The sequence below is a fragment of the Notamacropus eugenii genome, chromosome 2 (genome assembly GCF_028372415.1).
Source record: "Notamacropus eugenii isolate mMacEug1 chromosome 2, mMacEug1.pri_v2, whole genome shotgun sequence".
Lineage (NCBI taxonomy): Eukaryota > Metazoa > Chordata > Mammalia > Diprotodontia > Macropodidae > Notamacropus > Notamacropus eugenii.
The window spans coordinates 68,535,937-68,553,383 of NC_092873.1; the positions used below are offsets into that span (position 1 = coordinate 68,535,937).

A 17,447-nucleotide genomic window follows, 5' to 3' on the forward strand; every position below is an offset into this window, starting at 1 on the left:
CCCCTCCCCTCTCCTCTAATGTGCCTTTGGGAGTTGCTACCAGTCAGGCAATCACTCAGGAGGCACTTAGTAAGCTCCTGCTGTGTACGGGCTGCCGAGCTCCAGGTACAGGTGTAGACAGACATGTAATCAGGAGGGAGTGCACTGGTGTGTGGGTGATTCGCTGCAGCCAGAGTTTGGAGACAGAGGGACCACAGAGCTCTCCTGACCCAGCTGTCTCAGATGCCTTTCCTTTCTTTGCTAAGGCCTGAAGCTTCCAGACTTCATTGCCAGAGGACTTATTTCTGAATATGTCGTGGTGGAGATTCCTAGTTCCCCTAGCAATTTGGCATGCAACCATCAGGTGAGGGGGAGTGATCTAAAGTAGGCACATTTAGAGACCCTCAAACAGGACCTGACGGAGAATGGGGGGTGCCTCCTGTGTGACTCCCTGAGGGATGGCTACAGAAAGCCTGGCTTTTTAAAAGGCATAGCCAGGCTTTGCTAATAAACATACCCATACAGGCTGTGCCTGGACCAGATGGAGGCCAGCAGGCCAGAACAGGAGGAACCTGGGAGTGGGGTGGGGTCAGCTTCCCCTGACCTTTCTTGGGACCTTCAGACCTCAGCCCATCTCCCCTCAAGGAGCATCACCTTAAGGGGCAAACATTTCAGAATTACCGAGCAAACCCAGGAAGGCCCCAACATTCCTTTTGTGTGTTTGCGCTGGCTATTCATTGGATCTCCTCTGCCCACTGACTCGGCCTCTCTCTCCTTGCCTTGCTTTGTTTCCCAGCTCTCTCTTGCAGTGAAGTGGCTGGTCTCGCGTGCCCCCAGCAATCCTGGCCTCTCCTGCCAGACCCTGGCTCAGTTGGTGGAGGATGGCATCCAACGTGAATTCCAGCAGAGGTTCTCCCATGACTGCAAGGAGAGGCGGCTGGCGGGCCTGCCCTCCCAGGAGCCTGGGGCCATCGTGGCTCTGTACAACAGTGTCCTGGGCTTCCTGGCCGCCCTCATCTCAGCAGAAGAGCTGAGCCTCCTGTCCTGGCCTGCCCCTGAGTTTGCCAGGCCTGGGGGCAGCCAGCTGCTCCCCCACCTCCAGTGGAACACCCCAGAACACCTGGCCTGGCTGAAGAAAACTGTGCTGTCCTTCCAGATCCCGCCCATAGCTCTTCCCCCTGTGGATGGTGCATAGCCTGGAGGGAGCCAGCCCTGGCCTTGTCGCGGGTGGTCACCCCCTCTTCCCTTTGCCTATCCAGGCTTCAGTTGGGTTGGGTACCCTGGCTTTCCTTCTTCTTTGTTGCTGTGGAATCCTCCGCCTCATTCACCCTGAGGAAGGCTGGCAACATCTTCCCCTGTGGCTTCAGGGTCCCTCAGACAGGCCGTGGGGGTCTTTCTCTAATGCTGTCAGCTCTAGTCTCCACCCTGTTGTATGCCCTTACAGACGGGAAACTCACTACCTCCTAGGCAACTCTCTCCTCCCTGGGACTGCTCATGTGAGGAAGGTGCTCTGGACACTAAACCTCCCCCTCCTCATCTGCCCTTAAACAAGGCTAAGCCTTCTTCCAAGTGCCTGGAAACAGCCCTTATGCCATTGCTGCATCTTCTCTTGGTCAGCCTGGCCTCTCATGTCATGGACTCAAGGCCCTTCCCATCTGGGTACCCCCGTGCACTTACCATTCTTATTTCTAAACTAGAATGCCCAGAACTGGACACACTGTTCAGGATGTGGGCTGGCTGGGGCAGAGCATGGTTAGGCTGCCCCTTCCTTAGGCTTGTTAGTGGTGGCCTTCAAGGCCTCGCCAGACTGCTTTAGCACTTCTTGTTGGCCTTGCCCTATTCTGATTTACACAGAACTTGTGGCCCACTAAAGTCCCCAGATCTTTTTCACCCCCAGAAAGCAGCTATTTAGCTGATCCTCCTTCTTCTTTACTTGTGGAAATTGACTTTTTGATTCTAAGCATAAGACTTTACCTTTATCCTTAGTGGATGATTCCATCTTATTAGATTCGATCCAGTCAGTGTTGTAGGTTGGCAAGATTTATTTGGATCCAGGGTGCTAACTCTGGGTGCTAGAAGCTGGGTCCTTCTAGTGAGTCCTTTGCACATGAATCAGTCATCCATGCCTTCATCTGAGCCATGGATAGAAATGTACCAGAGCACTGGACCAAGCCCAGGTCTCCGGGATGCCCCACTAGAGATGTCCTCCCCAGGGGGCATTAAAGAAATGGCTCGTCTTTGTGTCCTAAGTTTGGCCAAGAGACCATGCTGGGGACAGGAGAGTCCACACCTGTGGGATGCTCTGTGGGAAGGGGCGTCCCACTGGTCTCTTCCTGGGGGAATGGAAATCGCCGCCCTGTGTTTTGTCCCCTTCATGCTGTGGTGCTGGCTGACTCAGTGAGAGATGCTCTTTCTTTCAGCTCCGTGGAATGCAGCCCGCTCCCAGGTTTTTCAGTATGGGTCCCAGATCCCCAGCTGTGGCCAGGCCCAGCATGTCCTATGGTCGGAGCTCGAGAGTCTGCTGCATAGAACCTACCTCAACTTCGCAGAAAGGACCCAAGGCTGCCCCATGCAGGGCTGCTCCATGCTGGATGTCCCCTGGGATGAGGTCTTCTCTCTGTGCATCAATCATCGCCTGCGGGACTGGCCACCTCTGCCCCTGCCTGTTGTGTCAGGTATGTCCTCTGTGTGTGTGTGGGTGTGTGTGTGTGCATGCGCACACACATGCGTGTGCTAACCCTAAATGCCTCCATCGTTGGGGTCAGCAACTCACTGCTCTGGAGGGGCTTACATTCCTGTGGGAGGAGAGGGCCTAAGAATGATGAGACATAGAAGACCTCTCCCAGGCAATTGCAAGGTCATCTGAGGTGGAAGCCATGAACTGTGGAGGGGACCGAGTCTGGGAGGGAGCCTGGGGGTGGAATGGAGAGGGAAAGACTTCTTGGTGGGCATGTAGTCATTCGTTCCCATTGCTGTCCATCATACTGTCTAGGTGGTCTCCTTGGGGGTGGGTGAGGAGCCTCTTCTCCCCCTACACTGCTGGCTAATCAGCTCCTAGGGGGATCTCAATCACCTCCCGACTGCCCTTCATTCCCACACTACCAGCTGCTTTTTGGACATTGAAACCGAGTATTACACAGGCATCTTCTGGCCAAGGACACCTCCAGTCCCTGGTCCCCCAGGCTCCCAGTCTCAGGGACATCCTTGAGGCCCCTTCTCTTCCTCCACAAAGCCTCCAGCCTGGTGCAGACCTGCTCCACCTCCCACCTGGACAGCTGCAGTAGCTGTGGTGGGTCTGTCTCTCCTCCATCCTCAGCTGCCCCATGTCAGCCCCATCTTGCTGCCCTCCCACAATTGCTGGCCTCCCCATCACCACCAAGAACAAGCACAAGACCCTTCCTCCCTTCTTTTCTCTTCTACTAGTCTGTGATTTGACTTGAGAAACCCTTGTAGTTCTGTTCCAGGCAGAAGGGCTGCCTAACTGGGTGCTATCACTGGCACTGGTTGGATTTGCCACAACTTGTGAATCCCAACAGTATCACTGACAGAGTAGCAGTGAACAGAGTGAACTCCAGTCCCCCTCCCTACCCCCTAGCTCCTCCAAACAGATCTAGGAAACACCCCAGCTAGAATACCCATAGGGAAATTCAACAACTCTGTACTAACTGGGGACTGTATCCAAGGGCAAGATGAGGTCCCAGATCCAAGGCTGGGTGTGGGAACAGGGGCCAACTGGCAATTTGTTGCCTACTCCCCAGTTCTGGGTCACTGTGCCTAGGGGTGACAGTCCAGAGTGAGGCCCTTGCCTCAGTCAGTAGCAATGGTGTGACCCAGGAGCAGCGTAGGGTCTCATCTCCAGCTTTCAGTCCAATCTGAAGTCTTCAGGGAACTCAGATCAAAGAGACCCCTGACGGTGGCAGAGTCCAGCAGCAGTCCATTGTTGCTCAGACCCAAACCCAGTTCAGCCTGGACCAGGGGAGCAGTGACCAGACTCTACCTGGGACCAGATGACTCAAGAGCTCTGAAAGCTTCTTAGATCCCTGCAGGAGCTCAGGATTGGCTAAGCTTAGAGTAACAGCATTAAACTTCTGCAAGGAAGCAGCAACTGAACCAGCCCAGACCTTCCCTCCAGAGGTGGAGAGAGCCTGGCCCCAACTTCAAGTCAGAAGTCCGGAAGCAGGCTGGACAAATGAGCAAAGCAAAAAAACCCATCATCAAAACCAATGATGACAAGGAAGCTCCAGATACATAGCCCGAAGAAAGACTCCCAAACATCCACGAGCTAAACCTCAAAGATACGACAGCTTGGCGTCAGTGCCACCAGGATTCCAGGAGGAGATGGCGCAAGGGCTAAAAAATGCTTTAACAAAAGTGGGAATGCTAGAGGGAAAAAACTGGAAAAGAAATGAGCTGGAGAGGAGATAATGGGAAAGGGAATTGGCAGTTTAGGACAAGGAAGACAAAACCTGCCCAGGCACCGGATTTCTTTAAAATCAGAATGGATCAAATAGAAGTGGATGACTCCAGAGATGGTAAGAAACAATTATAATAATAAAGACTAAAATGAGAAGAAGATGTTAGTAACTGAGCCGGAAGAGATGAAGGAGAGAAAATGTAAGGAAAACCCCAGCAAATTTTGAGAACCTGGATGTCATATTTGAAGAAATGTGAAGAGCGCCCCGATCTCTTAGAATAGAGGAGGAAGAGGAAATAGAACCATCAGATACCTCTTGAAAGAGACCCCCAGGGACATCATGGCCAGAATTCAAAACTTTCAGGTCAAAGAAAAAATGCCACACACAGCCAGAAAGAACTACTTCAATCCCAGGAGCCACCTTCAGCCTCCTGGGCCTAGGTGTGGCTGGCACTGTGCTCAGTCCTGGAGATACAAATGTGGAAAAAGAAAGACAGTCCCTGACCTCAGGGAGCTTCCCCTCAATGGAGGGAGGAGGTACACCATAGGAAGCTGAGAGGGGCGGGGAGAGGGGAAAGAGAAGGCGCCCAACTGGGGGGCTTGGTGGAAAAGTCAGTCAGAGAAGTTCCAAAGGCCTGTACCCAGGGGAGGAATGGGAAGATGCCTGAGCCAAGCTCTCTTCTTCAACGGAGGCTTGGAGTTCAGGGGCGGAGGGTTGTGAGGAAGCTGCCAAGGTCTTGCAGGCTGACTGTTGCGAAGTCGTTTTTTTCAGTCACGTCTGACTGTGACCCAGGTTGGGGTTTTCTTGGCAGAGATGCTTGTTTTCTTCTCCAGCTCATTTTATAGATGAGGAATTGAGGCCAGTGGGGTAAAGTGGTTTGCCCAGGGTCCCACAGCCAGGATGTGTCTGAGGTCTGATCTGAATAGAGTTTGCAGGCTGGTACCCCAGTAATAAGAGGCATAAACTCTGAAGGTCAAACACAGGAGTTAAGAAAAACTTTAGCCAATAAATATTTAGTTAAACACCTATTATGTGCCACGCAGTAAGCACTAGGGATACAAACAGGAAAAGGACAGTCCTGACCCCAAGTTTACAATAGAATGGGAGAAGACTACATGGAAAAGTGTGTGGTGTGGCTGGCACTCAGTTGCTGGGGGGGAAGGGGAATGGTGAAGTCAAGGAAGTCCAGAATGAACCTCCCCTTAAGTGGAGTTCATGGCTCCACCATTCAATTTGAAACCTGGCCCAGGGGAAGGAGGCCTGGAACAAAGCTGATTGGTTTGTACAAGATGATGTGACTCCCCCCACCCAAATCAAAGAAGTTTCCAATCACCTCACAGTGAGGGGATGTCTGAAGAAAGGTAAATGGGAATCCAAATGATAAAGGAAGAGCCATGGCAGGATGGGCCATGTGCTTCTGGAGCCCTATCATCATCATGGTTCATAGAGGGAGTTTGATCAGAGCTTGGGAAGAGTTCTGTTCTCTCTTGATGTTAAGAGAAGAACAGATAACCAGGGGAAGGTGAATATGTGGGTGGGTGGGTGGAGAGAAAGGGAGGTTTGGGGGAAAAGCATTCCCTAAATTGTGGTGCACCAGGAGGGGATGGGCACTGACACTTGAACCTCACTCTCATCTGAACTGGTCAAAGAAGGAAACAGACATACACACACACACACACACACACACACACGCACATGGAATTGGATAAAAAACACTCAATAGAGAAAAGGGAGAAGGGGGAGGGGGAATTAATTGGAAGGTAGATTAAGAGAGGAATCAGTCTTAAACAACAGACACTGAGAATTTAGGGAAATATTTACATCTCTTTCTGAGGCAGCAAGGAATTAGAATCTGAGGAGGTGGCCATCCATTGGGGAATGGATGAACCAGAGATGGTATGTAGAGGTGATGGAACACTATTGCACTGTTAAGAATTGTTGGAGGGGATATTTCAGAGAAACTTGGGAAAATTTGGATGAGGGAAGTAAGCAGATCCAGGGGAAGAGTTTGTACAAAGAAAACAAGATTGTAAAATCAGACAATTTTGCAAGACTTAGAATTCTGATCTGCATGATTAATCAAGATTCCAGAGAACTAATGATGAAACATGAATGTTCCTCACCAGAAGGACCCAAGTGGAAAGTGATGTACATATTCATACACGTATATGGGTATATATTAATTTTTCTTTTGCACACGGCCAATATAGAACTTGGTTTTGCTTGACTTTTTTAAAAATTTATTCTCACTTTTGGAGAAGGAGGAGTTGAAGTGGGAGGGGGAAAGGGTAGATCTTTGTTCATTAAAAAAATCCTAAATGAGGTGAGTAGCTTTGTTTTAGCTCTCAGCAACTGCTAAGCATCCTATGATTTACTGATCCCCTAAACTGCAGTAAATGCCAGTGCTAAGCCTTCCCACCTGGTTATGTTGGTTGTATTTCGGCAGGAGCCATGAGCAGTGACGGTCAGATTAACGTATATTTTTATAAGGATCATCTAAATGAATTTGTTTGCCCAACGTCATGGAAACAAGCCAGACTTCGAACTCAAATGCAGAATCTTGAACGGTGAGTCTGCTTATGTTTCTTTGTAGTTTGTCTGAGAAAGTAGGGTTATCCTAATACAGATAAAGTCAGAACCATATTGGTGGTGATGTGTCGTTCCTCACAAAGAGGACAGTATTACTTATGGATACTCTTTCCAGAACTCTCCTTGGGGTCACAGTGTTTGAAGACTCTTTGATTTCCCATCTATTTTTTTCTTTAGCCAAGTATTCATCAAAGAACCTAACTTTCTTTACATTTCTGTGTTTCTCAGAAATTACAGAATTTGAGTTGAAAAGGACTGTCAAGCTGGTCCACAGTATAACCTATCCAACAAGTGGCTGTCCAGCATCTGCTTAAGACTTCTAAAGAGGGGAAGTCCAACATCTCTCAAGGCAGCTGGGACATCTCTCCTTGTTAGGACACTTTTCAGAATTAATCACTCCATACATGGCTTATCTTTTCATCATTAACAGATATTGAGAAAAGTATTTATGAAAAGTGCTTTCATGGCTTCTGGCTAAAAATGGTTTGGTTTTGGTTTCCAGGTCAGTCCAAGAACGTCCTCCATCCTGGAAGAAAAATATCTTGCAGGTGCCTCTCCCTCTGCCCAGCATAGAGAAAAAGTCGGTCAGCAGGACCAACAACTGGGAGAATGCACCCTGCTTGCAGAAAGGTCTCCCGGAGTGTCTGCTAAGCAGCATCCAGATGGAGAAGGAAGAAAGCAAAAAGTGAGTCCTTGGCAAATGTGCCAGATCCGGACTGTACCCTAGGAGTTCTGGAAGAAGGCCTATGACAGAAGTGTCACAGTAAACACTGATTTAGCTCCTGCTTCAGAGCAGGCACAGTGCTGAGGCTGTGGATGCAAAGACAGAAACACAGTTTGCTTTCCCTGGGAGAATGCCACTTGTACGTAGATCCAGGGATCTGGAAGGGGGCACTTGAGATGTGAGGTGGGGTTGGGGAACTGCTGCCACACATCAGAGGGAGGAGCAGGGAATGGGGGGCAGCTGCAGAGGCAGAAGGAACCTGTGGCCTCAGACCCCCAAGGAAGAGATTTTTAGGGACCAGGTTAGGTCTTGTCTCCTCCCAAGAGTTTATTCTGGGAAGCTCCCACGTAAAGCTGTTCTGCTTGTCAGGTGGCTAATGACAGACAAGGGGCCAGACAATTCATCATCATCCAGTGGCCAAAGTCTGTTTTGGCCCAGCCTTGAGCTGGTGCTTGCTCCAAGGACTTGGCTTTCCAAACTCCCTGGTCCCACAGGGGAGAGAAAGTAGAGGGGGAAATCCAGTAACCTGCAGGAGCTTCTGCAAATACCCTTCAACTCACCCTTGCTTGCAGGTTTGAGGACCAGCTGTGCTGCTGGCTGCGTGAAGACCCCCACAGTCTGGCTGTTTCCTTTCCTCCTCCCCTGCTCAGTCCTGTGTCTCAGTCAATCTCATCGGTGACCTGCTTCTCTACAATGGCAGGAATGCAGGTAGGAACGTGGCCTCTCCCACCCAAACACTCTAAGATGATAGTGTCTGCAGGTCCTGTGAACCTTGTCCCGTTCATAGAATTACTTGGAAGGGAGAGCCCCAGCTGGGACGTTCTGAGCCCTGGTCATCAGCGCTGGATATGCTCCCCCTTATTCCACTGGAGGTACTCTGCTGTGTCAGGGACCTTGAGGGGCCACCCAGGGCATGTCATATTAATGCCTTTAGAAGGAGCAGGTTTATAGAGTGCTTAGCATAGTGTTGTCTAACCTTCATAGAACTGGTCGGCTTCCCTTTGGCAAACAGACAGGGCTCAAATATGGGGAGCTTGACTGGCATGGCTCGTTAGCCCACCCCATCTGAAGATCCTCGATCTTCTCTGTAAACAAACTCGGGAAGCATTTGACCATGGGAAGCACAGTACATGTTCTACTGCATGTTAGCAAAGTAACAGGTCTATTCTATCCTCCCCAGGAGGCTCGGGGAAAGGGCACTCACCTCATGGTGAGCAACCTCATGGGCTGCTTCCCCTCAGCCTCTGCCCATCCTCAGCTCCCAGCACCAGACTGGCATGCTGCCAGGCCCTTCCTGAGTCTCTGCTCCTCCCCAACAGGCTACAAGGATGGAAGATGTGCCCTCTGTGGAGAAGTCTGACCTCTCTCTGTCTAAAAGACTGAAACATTTAGAAAGATTAATTAAAGCCACCAAGGATGAAGATAAGATCTATAAGTTCCACTTGTCTACTCTGAGAGACTTGGGAGATCTCTAATTTTGTGGAAAAAAAGAGACTCATATTAGATGGATTTGAAGAAATGTGAGAAAACCTTTAATTCCATGTTACCCCTTCCCTAACCTGTTTGATGTAGTTTGACATCAATAATCCTGTTACTGTTGAAGATTAGCTACCCCTTACACACATCTGAGGGGGAAGGATGCTGGGTCCAGTTGTGAAATAAAGGCACATTTACAGGTCAGAAGCTGCTTGCACCAGCACTTTCTCTCCCTTGGGTTAGTCACTTGGGCAGATGAACGGAACTTAACTGCTTATGGATGCCTCAGGGTCCCCACAAAACCCTGGAATTTATTTTCCTGAAAGAAATTCCTGATGTCATCTTGCTTCTGGGTCCTCTGCCGCCGGGGCAGCCATGGCATCTTTGCAAAATGACCAACTCACTGGATGGAGCCGTCTTTTGATGATGCTGTCCTGGTAAGCTAGGATACCACGGCTACCCTGGCATAGCTTGTTCTGCCTGGACTATTTACTACCTCTGTGACCTCCAGCAAGCCCCCTTCCCTGAATAGGTGACCCTCACTTTCTCCATAAGCAGAAAAAGGGGGAAGGCCATGTGGCCCTCAAAAATTCCTTTTAGCTTTAAATGATCCCACAACAGCTATTGGGGTCAGAGGCACACTTATCACCTTCTCCACAGACAAAATTCCTGAGCCCTCCTGAATGGCACAAGTTTGCAGGGGTTCTGGGCAGAAGTGGAACTCTCCTGCAGTCATGGTCAGTGGGTCTCCTGCTGGCCCACTGAGACTGGGAGACACCTGAGAAGCAGGGCTCAGGCGGAACTTTCAGCCTTGGCAAGCTGCACAAGCATGGTCCCAATGGCTCTGAAGCATTCTATGTCCTGAGAAATGTCTGTGCCCATCTCAGAGGGCTCCCTCCAAGGTTGAGGACAAGGTGATTCCCCAACTGCTCATCTTTTCTAGGAGTCTGAGGTGCAGGTACAAATCAATCCTAACAGCCAGTATGCCCCTTTCCATGGATAATGGTGAGCCCCACCCAGACAGAGGCCTCCTGCGAATGCAGGGAAACTCACCCACAGGCACTGGGCAGCACTGGGCCTGCTCACAAAGATCACAGGTCTTTCCTCTGAAGACCCTGAAGCAAAGTCCATCATATCGGGCCACAGTTTAAGTCACAGCATAGCTTTCTTACACACTCACCCTCTTGCCTTTTACCAAAAAAAGTTATAAGGGTAGACTGCACATTGTGGAGGGGCAGCCCCATGCCCTCAGGAGCTCTGCCCATCCTGGGCAAAGTACAACAAGTCATGCAATAGGATCCGTGCCCCATGGGAGACCGAGGGCCCACCCTCTGCTTCTAAGCCCTTGGGGGTAGAATGGGTAGCCACCCATGGGGGCGTCTGAGCCAGGACTGCCCCCAAGGCAGTCAGTTGGTCTGGCCAGATGGCTGGCCCTAGCTGGTAGGCTGAGGTCTCTCTCCTCCCCACAGCTCTTTATGTGCACGCACTTCCCCTTGCTTCCCTCCACTTCTGATTTCCTTCCTCCTCCAGGTCTGCTATCTCTCCCTTCCCTTCTGGTCACTCTGTAACTTGGAGGACTCTCTCTGGCCATCATGGTCTGAGCTCCATGCTACACTGGTTTCTTCGGGGGCAACTACTACCAGTCCGTAAAGGGGATCATTCAAAGAGGTTTTTGGTCAGTGGTTGGAGGCTGGTCCCAGTGACCTTGTTCAGTGCTTCAAGAGTGAGCTTTTCTTTGTGGTACATCTGAAGAAGAGGAAAAAGGGGGAGGATTATGGATGGTCTGTTAGGGCAGCATGTTTCGTTAACCACACTATGGACAATGTTCTTGTGTGTGGATGGGTAAAGCAGGCTCAAGAGATGGAGGGTCTCTAACAGATCCTGCATGAAGCATGGCCCGGCTCGGCCCCCTGCCCTCCTGCCACGGCCTGGCCTGGCCCCCTGCCCTCCTGCCATGGCCCGGGGAGGAGCAAGTACAGATTTCCATGGCCACTTCTGAGGTGGCTGAGACTCAACTGATTATGTTTTGATTTCAACCATCTTCTCTTTCAATAAAGAGGAGGACTTCCTTCTCAGAATGAAATGTCAGTTTCTGTGTCTCCCCTTTAGCAATTTTCTCCCCAGTTGTGTCCTTTATGTGGGAGCTGATGCTCAGACTCACATGTGGTTGACAGGCTGGCACAAAAGAGGACCCTGGGAATTGTGGGTCTGCTCGGGGGCTAAGGTGACCCAGGACTTGCCTCCCACCAGCAGAGGCCAGAATGTCACAGATGCTTGGTCTGGCTCCTGACCCTCTTCAGTTGGGAGTTTCTCTTCTAGATTCCCCCCCACCATGGGATGCTCACCACTGCCCCAGGAAGGGAAGTGTCAAGGGGCCCCTCTAGAGAAAGACAAACCCTCTCTGCTGGGAGGGAACACGCTATATGTCTAACGGTCTTTTTCTTGAGACTGGGTCTATGTGGGAGTTGAATTGTGGGGACTGGATCTCTGTCACCTACCTCTTGCCATTCTGGTGCTGTGCTGTGCTTGTACCCAAGCAAATGGCAAAGTCCGTGAGCTGCAGTCACCTGCCAAATAAACACAGACACATCTGGCACGTGGAAAAAATGTGCGGTAGCAAGGTAATCTGGAAAGAGCCCCAGAGTGAGTTTCCAAGGATGAGCAGGGCTGGCTGGTGACCAGGATCCTAGATCTCACGATTTTGCTGTTCAGTCTTGTCTGACTCTGCACGGCCCCATTTAGGGTTTTTTGGCAGATACTGGAGTGCTTTGCCATTTCCTTCTCCAGTTCATTTCATAGAGGGGAAAACTGAGGCCAGCAGGGTGAAGTGACCTGCCCAGGGTCACATAACTAGTGTCTGAGGTCAGATTTGAACTCATGAAGATGACCTTTCCTGACTTTAGGCCAGGTGCTCTACACACTGCACCACCTGGCTGTCTAAGATATTCTCTTTCCCCAAAACCTTTTCTATGACTGGCAAGGGCCCCATCTGTCAGCATCGCCTTTAGCTCCTCTCTTGCACTCACACCCTTCTCCAGCTTCTTCTCAAGGTCCATTTTTGCCTTCACAGCATCTTGCCTGGACTTGCCCTCTCCTCCCCTGGCCAGGCCCTCATTACCTGGACTATGGAGACAGCCTCCTCACTGGATCCCTGCCTCACCTTCCTCCAGCTGGCTGCCAAAGGGGCCTGCCCACAGCACTGCTAGGACCACGTCTCTCCCCCACTTGTGAAATCCCAGTGGCTCCTAATAACTCCAGGGTCAAATATGGGGAGCCCAATGTTCTCTTGAAGTCCCCCACTATCCCATGGGAGAATACTGGGAAACTGAGACCCTTTTGAAAACCTTGGGAAAATTGGCAGGGCCACTGAAAGAGGACAAACAGAAGCACTTTAAAGGTCAGGGATTCCTCTGAGAACCCCCAGCAGGGACTGGACACAAAGTCTCTTGAAGCCCAACCCTGGGTTCTCTCTCTAAGGGGCTTGGCTAGAAATAACTGTCAAATGAGAATGTACTGCACTGTTCTTTGCTGAAGCACTGGCAGCCCACATGGCACAGAGTGGAGCCCTTGGCAAGCCCATGGCTCTGGCTCCAAGGCCCTGCTAAATATGGGGGTGTGAGGGAACCACAAACAAACGTGCCTTCTTAGGCAGGACTGGCCACCGGGGCCAGAGGTCTCCACCTACCGTCAGCACATCATAGTAGTCTTCACCATTCTCTTGGCACTGGTGGAAGATGTACTCGACTCCCAGGAAGATGTCTCCCAGGTTGAAGTCATCTGGGCACTCTGGCTGGGGTGCTGTCCCTGCCCTCAGGTTCTGCCAAGGGGAAGACACAAAGTCCAAGGATGTCACTTTCTCAGCACGAGGGTTTCTTTCTTATGGATGTTCTCCTGGGAGGTCAGGGGTGCAACTGGAAGGCTGAGGTCACTGGAGTCCTGGGACACTCATGCTGACCTGGTTCCAGGGGCTGCGGGGCCATGATCAGGTCATGTGACTGGGATCCAAACCCCACTTTGCTCCTATGGGGGATAGGTATGCGAGGATCTGGGGGTTTCCCTTTCTCTAGGCCTCAGTCGAGTGAAGTGGCTAGACATCCACTCTTAATTCTTGCTGCTGTGATTGGGGGCATCTACCTCACAGGGTTCTTCTGAGAAGGATTCCTCATAAAGCTGAGTGCTACAGAGGGGCTCCACACCTTTCTCTGTATCCTGTTTCAGGGGGAGCCCTGATGTTCACCAAGAACCCCCTATGGCAAGTTTTGCTCAGATGCTCGTGGAGAAGGAAGCTAATCCCCATGAGAGCTCTGCTGCCAGAGGCCACCCCAACCAGCCTGAAGCTGCTGGTTCACAACCCTGCCCCTCCCCCCTGTCCTGTTCCTTTTGGCTTAATCTGCACAAATGGGAGAAAAATAAAAGGCAAATCTGACAGTCAGCAGAACTGTAAACGGCACAAAGCTCTGACTGAGCCAGGGAGATGGGCCTGCTGCTGGGGCTTTGATTAAGGGAAAAACTGCGAGGTCAAGATGGTGGAGGAAAGCTAGGGATATGCCTGTGCCCCCCCAAATTCTCCTTCAGACAAATTCTAGGTCGGTAGAGCCCACAAAAGGATGGGGTGAAACAATTTCGTAGCCCAAGACAACCTAGAAGGTCGGTGCGAGAGGTCTGTGTCTCTGGGGTGAACGCAGGCAGTGTAGCGCCATGGTGCAATAAGCAGCTGGGAATGAAGGGAGGAGCCAGGACAATTCCAAAACACTCAGAATGAAGACTACCCTCAACCCCAGAGAAAGGTGGGTCCAAGCAGGCTTTGTGCCCATTTCCTCTTATTTCCATTGTTTGTGGCTTTTTGGTCCGTGTCTTCTTTCACAACCTGACTAACATTAGGAAATACGGTTTACAGGACCGCACTTGTATAACCTATATCAAACTGTTTTCCTTCTTAATGAAGGGGGGGTGTGGGGGAGGAAAGGAGAAAATCTGCACCTCAAAACTTTAAAAAATGACTGTTATAGATTTTTGTATGTAATTGGAAAAAGACATTTTAAAAAGAAAAAGAAACGAATTGGAGCCAAACAGGCCCTCTCCCCTTGAAGCCTTCTTGTCCTGTGCTCCTGGAACACAAAATCATCAAGCATTCCTTAGCACTGAATACGCTGCAGAGAACAGCAGAACCTGGGAGTCACAACTCCCTACCCCCACGCTCTAGTGGGAAGGAAGCCTTTACTTTTATTGAGCACTGGCCATGCTGCAGCTCTTGGCCCTGCTCTCTGGGGCCAATCCATTCCTTCAGACACTCAGAGAAAGCTTGCATGCTGCCCTGCAGCCTTCTCTAGGCTGAGCAGGCCCCGTTTGCTCCTCATGGGACCTGATTTTGAGCCCTGAGCATCTTGGCCCCCACCTCTGCTTGCTCTCTCAGAAGACAGTGTGACCCTGCAGGTGTGGCCTGAACAAGGAGGAGAGGCTACAGTGGGAGCTGCCCCTCCACCCTCTGGGAAGTGTCCTTTCCCTTCATGGAGCCTCCCCAAGGCAGAGACCCCACTGCTTCACTGCTGTTATTAATCTTCTTGGAATAAAAGTGCAAAAAAACCCCAAAACCAAGCTCTCCAGGAGAAACTGCTTGTCTTTGGTGGGCTGAGACCTGGGGCTGGGGAGCCTGACCTTCTCTAATGGGGTTCTGGAAGCTGGGCAGGCCCAAGGCAGCCAAAAAGCTACCTTACCTCATGAAAAGGAAACGAAAGAACATCAGTGGGACCGTGGTTTTGCCTGTAGGTTCTATTAAGGCGCTGAATGCCTTTGTTGTCCACACATATCACACCCAGGTCGAACTGCCGAATGCCGAGGATATGCCGGAGGAGCTCAATTCTGGCCCGAAGAGGGACCCTCCGAATGGGGATGATGCTCTGGAGGTTTCTGAGTATGAGGCTCATCTTGGGACTAGGAGAACCCTATGTGGATTATACGTGAGCACAAAATATTAGAACTAGAAAGTGAGACTACAGACTCCTAACAACACCCCTGACCATCGTGTTAACTTGCAGAACTCAGTGATGCAGAAAGAGACCAACCAGCTGCGTCCAAGTGACGGCTTTTCTGGATAAAGTCAAGATTCAAGGCTACCAAGTCAGTCCTGACCAAGATCAAGATCATCTCACTCTACCCGAGTTCTGTACAATGACCACAAAGAAATAAACATATCATTCTGATGATGAGAACAGCTTCAAACCAAATCCAAATGCTTCATTGATGCTTTTGTCTTGATGTTGAAGCCACGTACCATTCCTCTCTACGCTGAAGCAATGAAGCAAAAGCCTCTGTGCAGAAACCCTGCCTCTGTTCTATGGTGTCCATGGCACCTCTCTGCCATGAAGACGTCACCTTTACTGCTTAGAGAGCAACCTTCTTTTAGATAGCTTTTCATTTCCATCGTTGTATGGAATTCCCAGAAACCTGTCCATGTTTCTCTGAATTCCTGTGCACATTCATCATCTTTTTCTGTACATGCATCTTCTCCTGTGGTCTCACTGGACAGATACTTGTTGTTTCTACTTCCTTGCTCTCCCCCAAAAGAACCACTGTGACCACCTGGGTGCACATCGGACTTGCTTCTGCCTTTGGCTTCTTTGGAGTGAAAGCCCAGCAAGAAGATGTCTGAGCCAGAGGACAGCAATGGTCTGCTCACTCATTTGGGTGCCTGCCTGCTATTCCACAGCCCCACCGGCAATGATCAGATCATTTTCCTCTTTACCATCTTGCCTGAATAGGAAACCTCAGGGTTTTAAAAATTGTGCATTGCATGTCATTTAGAACTTATGATGGCTTACAGTCTTCTTTGGTCCCCTTCAATGTCGGGGAACACTTCTCAAGTCTCTGAAGTTTTTTCATCATACACGTATACACAAATGCAATTCTGGATTACATCTTCTTTTTCCTCATTGTGGACAGTAATCTTGTATCTACAGAGTGACCCTTGTTCTCCTTTGCAAAAATGAACGCAGGAAACAGTACATAGGGATTATTTATGGTTCTGTGAGCAAGAATTCACTTGGACCTCTACTCTATTCCAACCAGTTTGATACTTTACAGAAATCACATAGGGATAAATAGAGACGATAGGTTCTTACCACAGGCCTTTATGATGGCATAATATTCATTATTCATTTACCAGTTACGAAGCTCACTTGTATAACCACCAGTATGCAGACAAAGAGATCTCCATCCTGTTTTATGCTTATTCCATGGCCCAAACCAGCAAGGATGACTTGATGCTTTAGAAAGTCCCCCAAGTTATTTTTGTTACTTCTGGACCATTCTCTGTTGCCAACACGAGTGGGTGACCAGCTTGTGATGACTCAGTAGATGCCCTGTGTTTCACTCAGCTTGTGACCACTCCCCCCCTCCCATGCTAGTACATCATTTTTGGCCTTCATGGGTGAGTTCTATCAACCAATGAGATCCTGCATTTTACTGTGCCTCTTTTGTATATTTGGGCACTGAACCCTATAAAAATGTGGTCCTGGGGACCATGGGCACCTCAGATTGTGGGGAGGGGACCACAGACCCTTTAAAAAGTGTCATTGGCTCAGAGCTCTGCTTCAGCGGTTGTTCTTGCAGACTGGACAATGACAGTTCTCACGTTATCTCTCTGGCAGAGTTTAATTCTTTTAAGTCACTGCAAACAACAGAAAATAAACCTCTACACAGATCAAAAGCCGCTGTAAAGGAGCAGGTACTGTAAGAAGGGCATTCTGTAGCCTCTGATTGGCAGGTTTGCTCCCCAAAGTCCTATGGCCTCTGCCCATCTGTGCCCATCTGTGCCCACCTCTGCCCCCGCCCGTCCCCTCCGGACCGCTCGGCGGGAGCGCACCGGGAGCAAACATGTCGAGTCAGCCCCTGTAGCCCTGTCCTCGCTCGCCTGACCTCCAGGACCGCCCGCCCAGGTGCCAGGTCCAGCGGCCACAGACCGCCCCGGGGGCACCTGAGGAGGAGGGGGCGGGGCCCTCCGAGAGCCGCGCCTTCCCCGCCCGGGCCTCAGTTTCCCCTTCTGTAAAGAGCGAGGGTTGGCCTCGGAGCCGCCCTGCGCCTCCCCGCACCGCGTCCTCACCCGCCACTGCCGCGTCCCGTTCCTTCCAGAGGTCCGGGTGCGCTCAGCTGCGCACGCGCACGCACGAAACGCAGCCCGCGCGTGGAGCGCACGCGCAACACGTCATGCATCACGCACACGCGAAGTTAACTTCCGGTTGCGGGACCGGGCCAGGAGGTAAAACTTC

General features: G+C 50.7%; 2 protein-coding genes across 4 annotated transcripts in view; one reads left to right on the top strand and one right to left on the bottom strand.

Annotated features, from left to right (window-relative positions):
- Positions 1-9,390, top strand: part of LOC140525399 (germinal-center associated nuclear protein-like) — a 40,520-nt gene extending 31,130 nt beyond the window's left edge. The window contains exons 18-24 of one of the 3 annotated variants that reach the window (XM_072640780.1): positions 246-343; positions 776-1,166; positions 2,400-2,654; positions 6,841-6,961; positions 7,486-7,668; positions 8,280-8,415; positions 9,027-9,390. In XM_072640780.1, coding sequence (XP_072496881.1) covers positions 246-343; positions 776-1,166; positions 2,400-2,654; positions 6,841-6,961; positions 7,486-7,668; positions 8,280-8,415; positions 9,027-9,182 — 1,340 coding nt within the window. In that variant the 3' untranslated portion in view covers positions 9,183-9,390. Of the gene's footprint in view, positions 1-245; positions 344-775; positions 1,167-2,399; positions 2,655-6,840; positions 6,962-7,211; positions 7,669-8,279; positions 8,416-9,026 lie in introns of those variants that run through there. The other 2 variants (XR_011974029.1, XM_072640781.1) reach the window with 2 other exon arrangements.
- Positions 9,217-17,410, bottom strand: YBEY (ybeY metalloendoribonuclease). The gene is made up of 5 exons (XM_072640782.1): positions 17,282-17,410; positions 14,898-15,125; positions 12,869-13,000; positions 11,682-11,750; positions 9,217-10,929 (listed from the first exon to the last, which is right to left on the bottom strand). Exons 2-5 carry the CDS (start codon positions 15,105-15,107, stop codon positions 10,840-10,842), a joined length of 501 nt encoding a protein of 166 aa, XP_072496883.1. The 5' UTR covers positions 15,108-15,125; positions 17,282-17,410; the 3' UTR covers positions 9,217-10,839.
- Between the last annotated feature and the right edge of the window lie 37 nt (positions 17,411-17,447).

Coding starts and splice junctions, on each gene's coding strand:
- YBEY (XM_072640782.1), bottom strand. CDS start 15,107: ATGAGCCTCATACTCAGAAACCTCCAGAGCATCATCCCCATTCGGAGG. Junction 13,001..14,897: donor TTTCGTTTCCTTTTCATGAG/GTAAGGTAGCTT, acceptor TCCCCTTGGCAG/AACCTGAGGGCAGGGACAGC. Junction 11,751..12,868: donor ACTACTATGATGTGCTGACG/GTAGGTGGAGAC, acceptor TTTATTTGGCAG/GTGACTGCAGCTCACGGACT.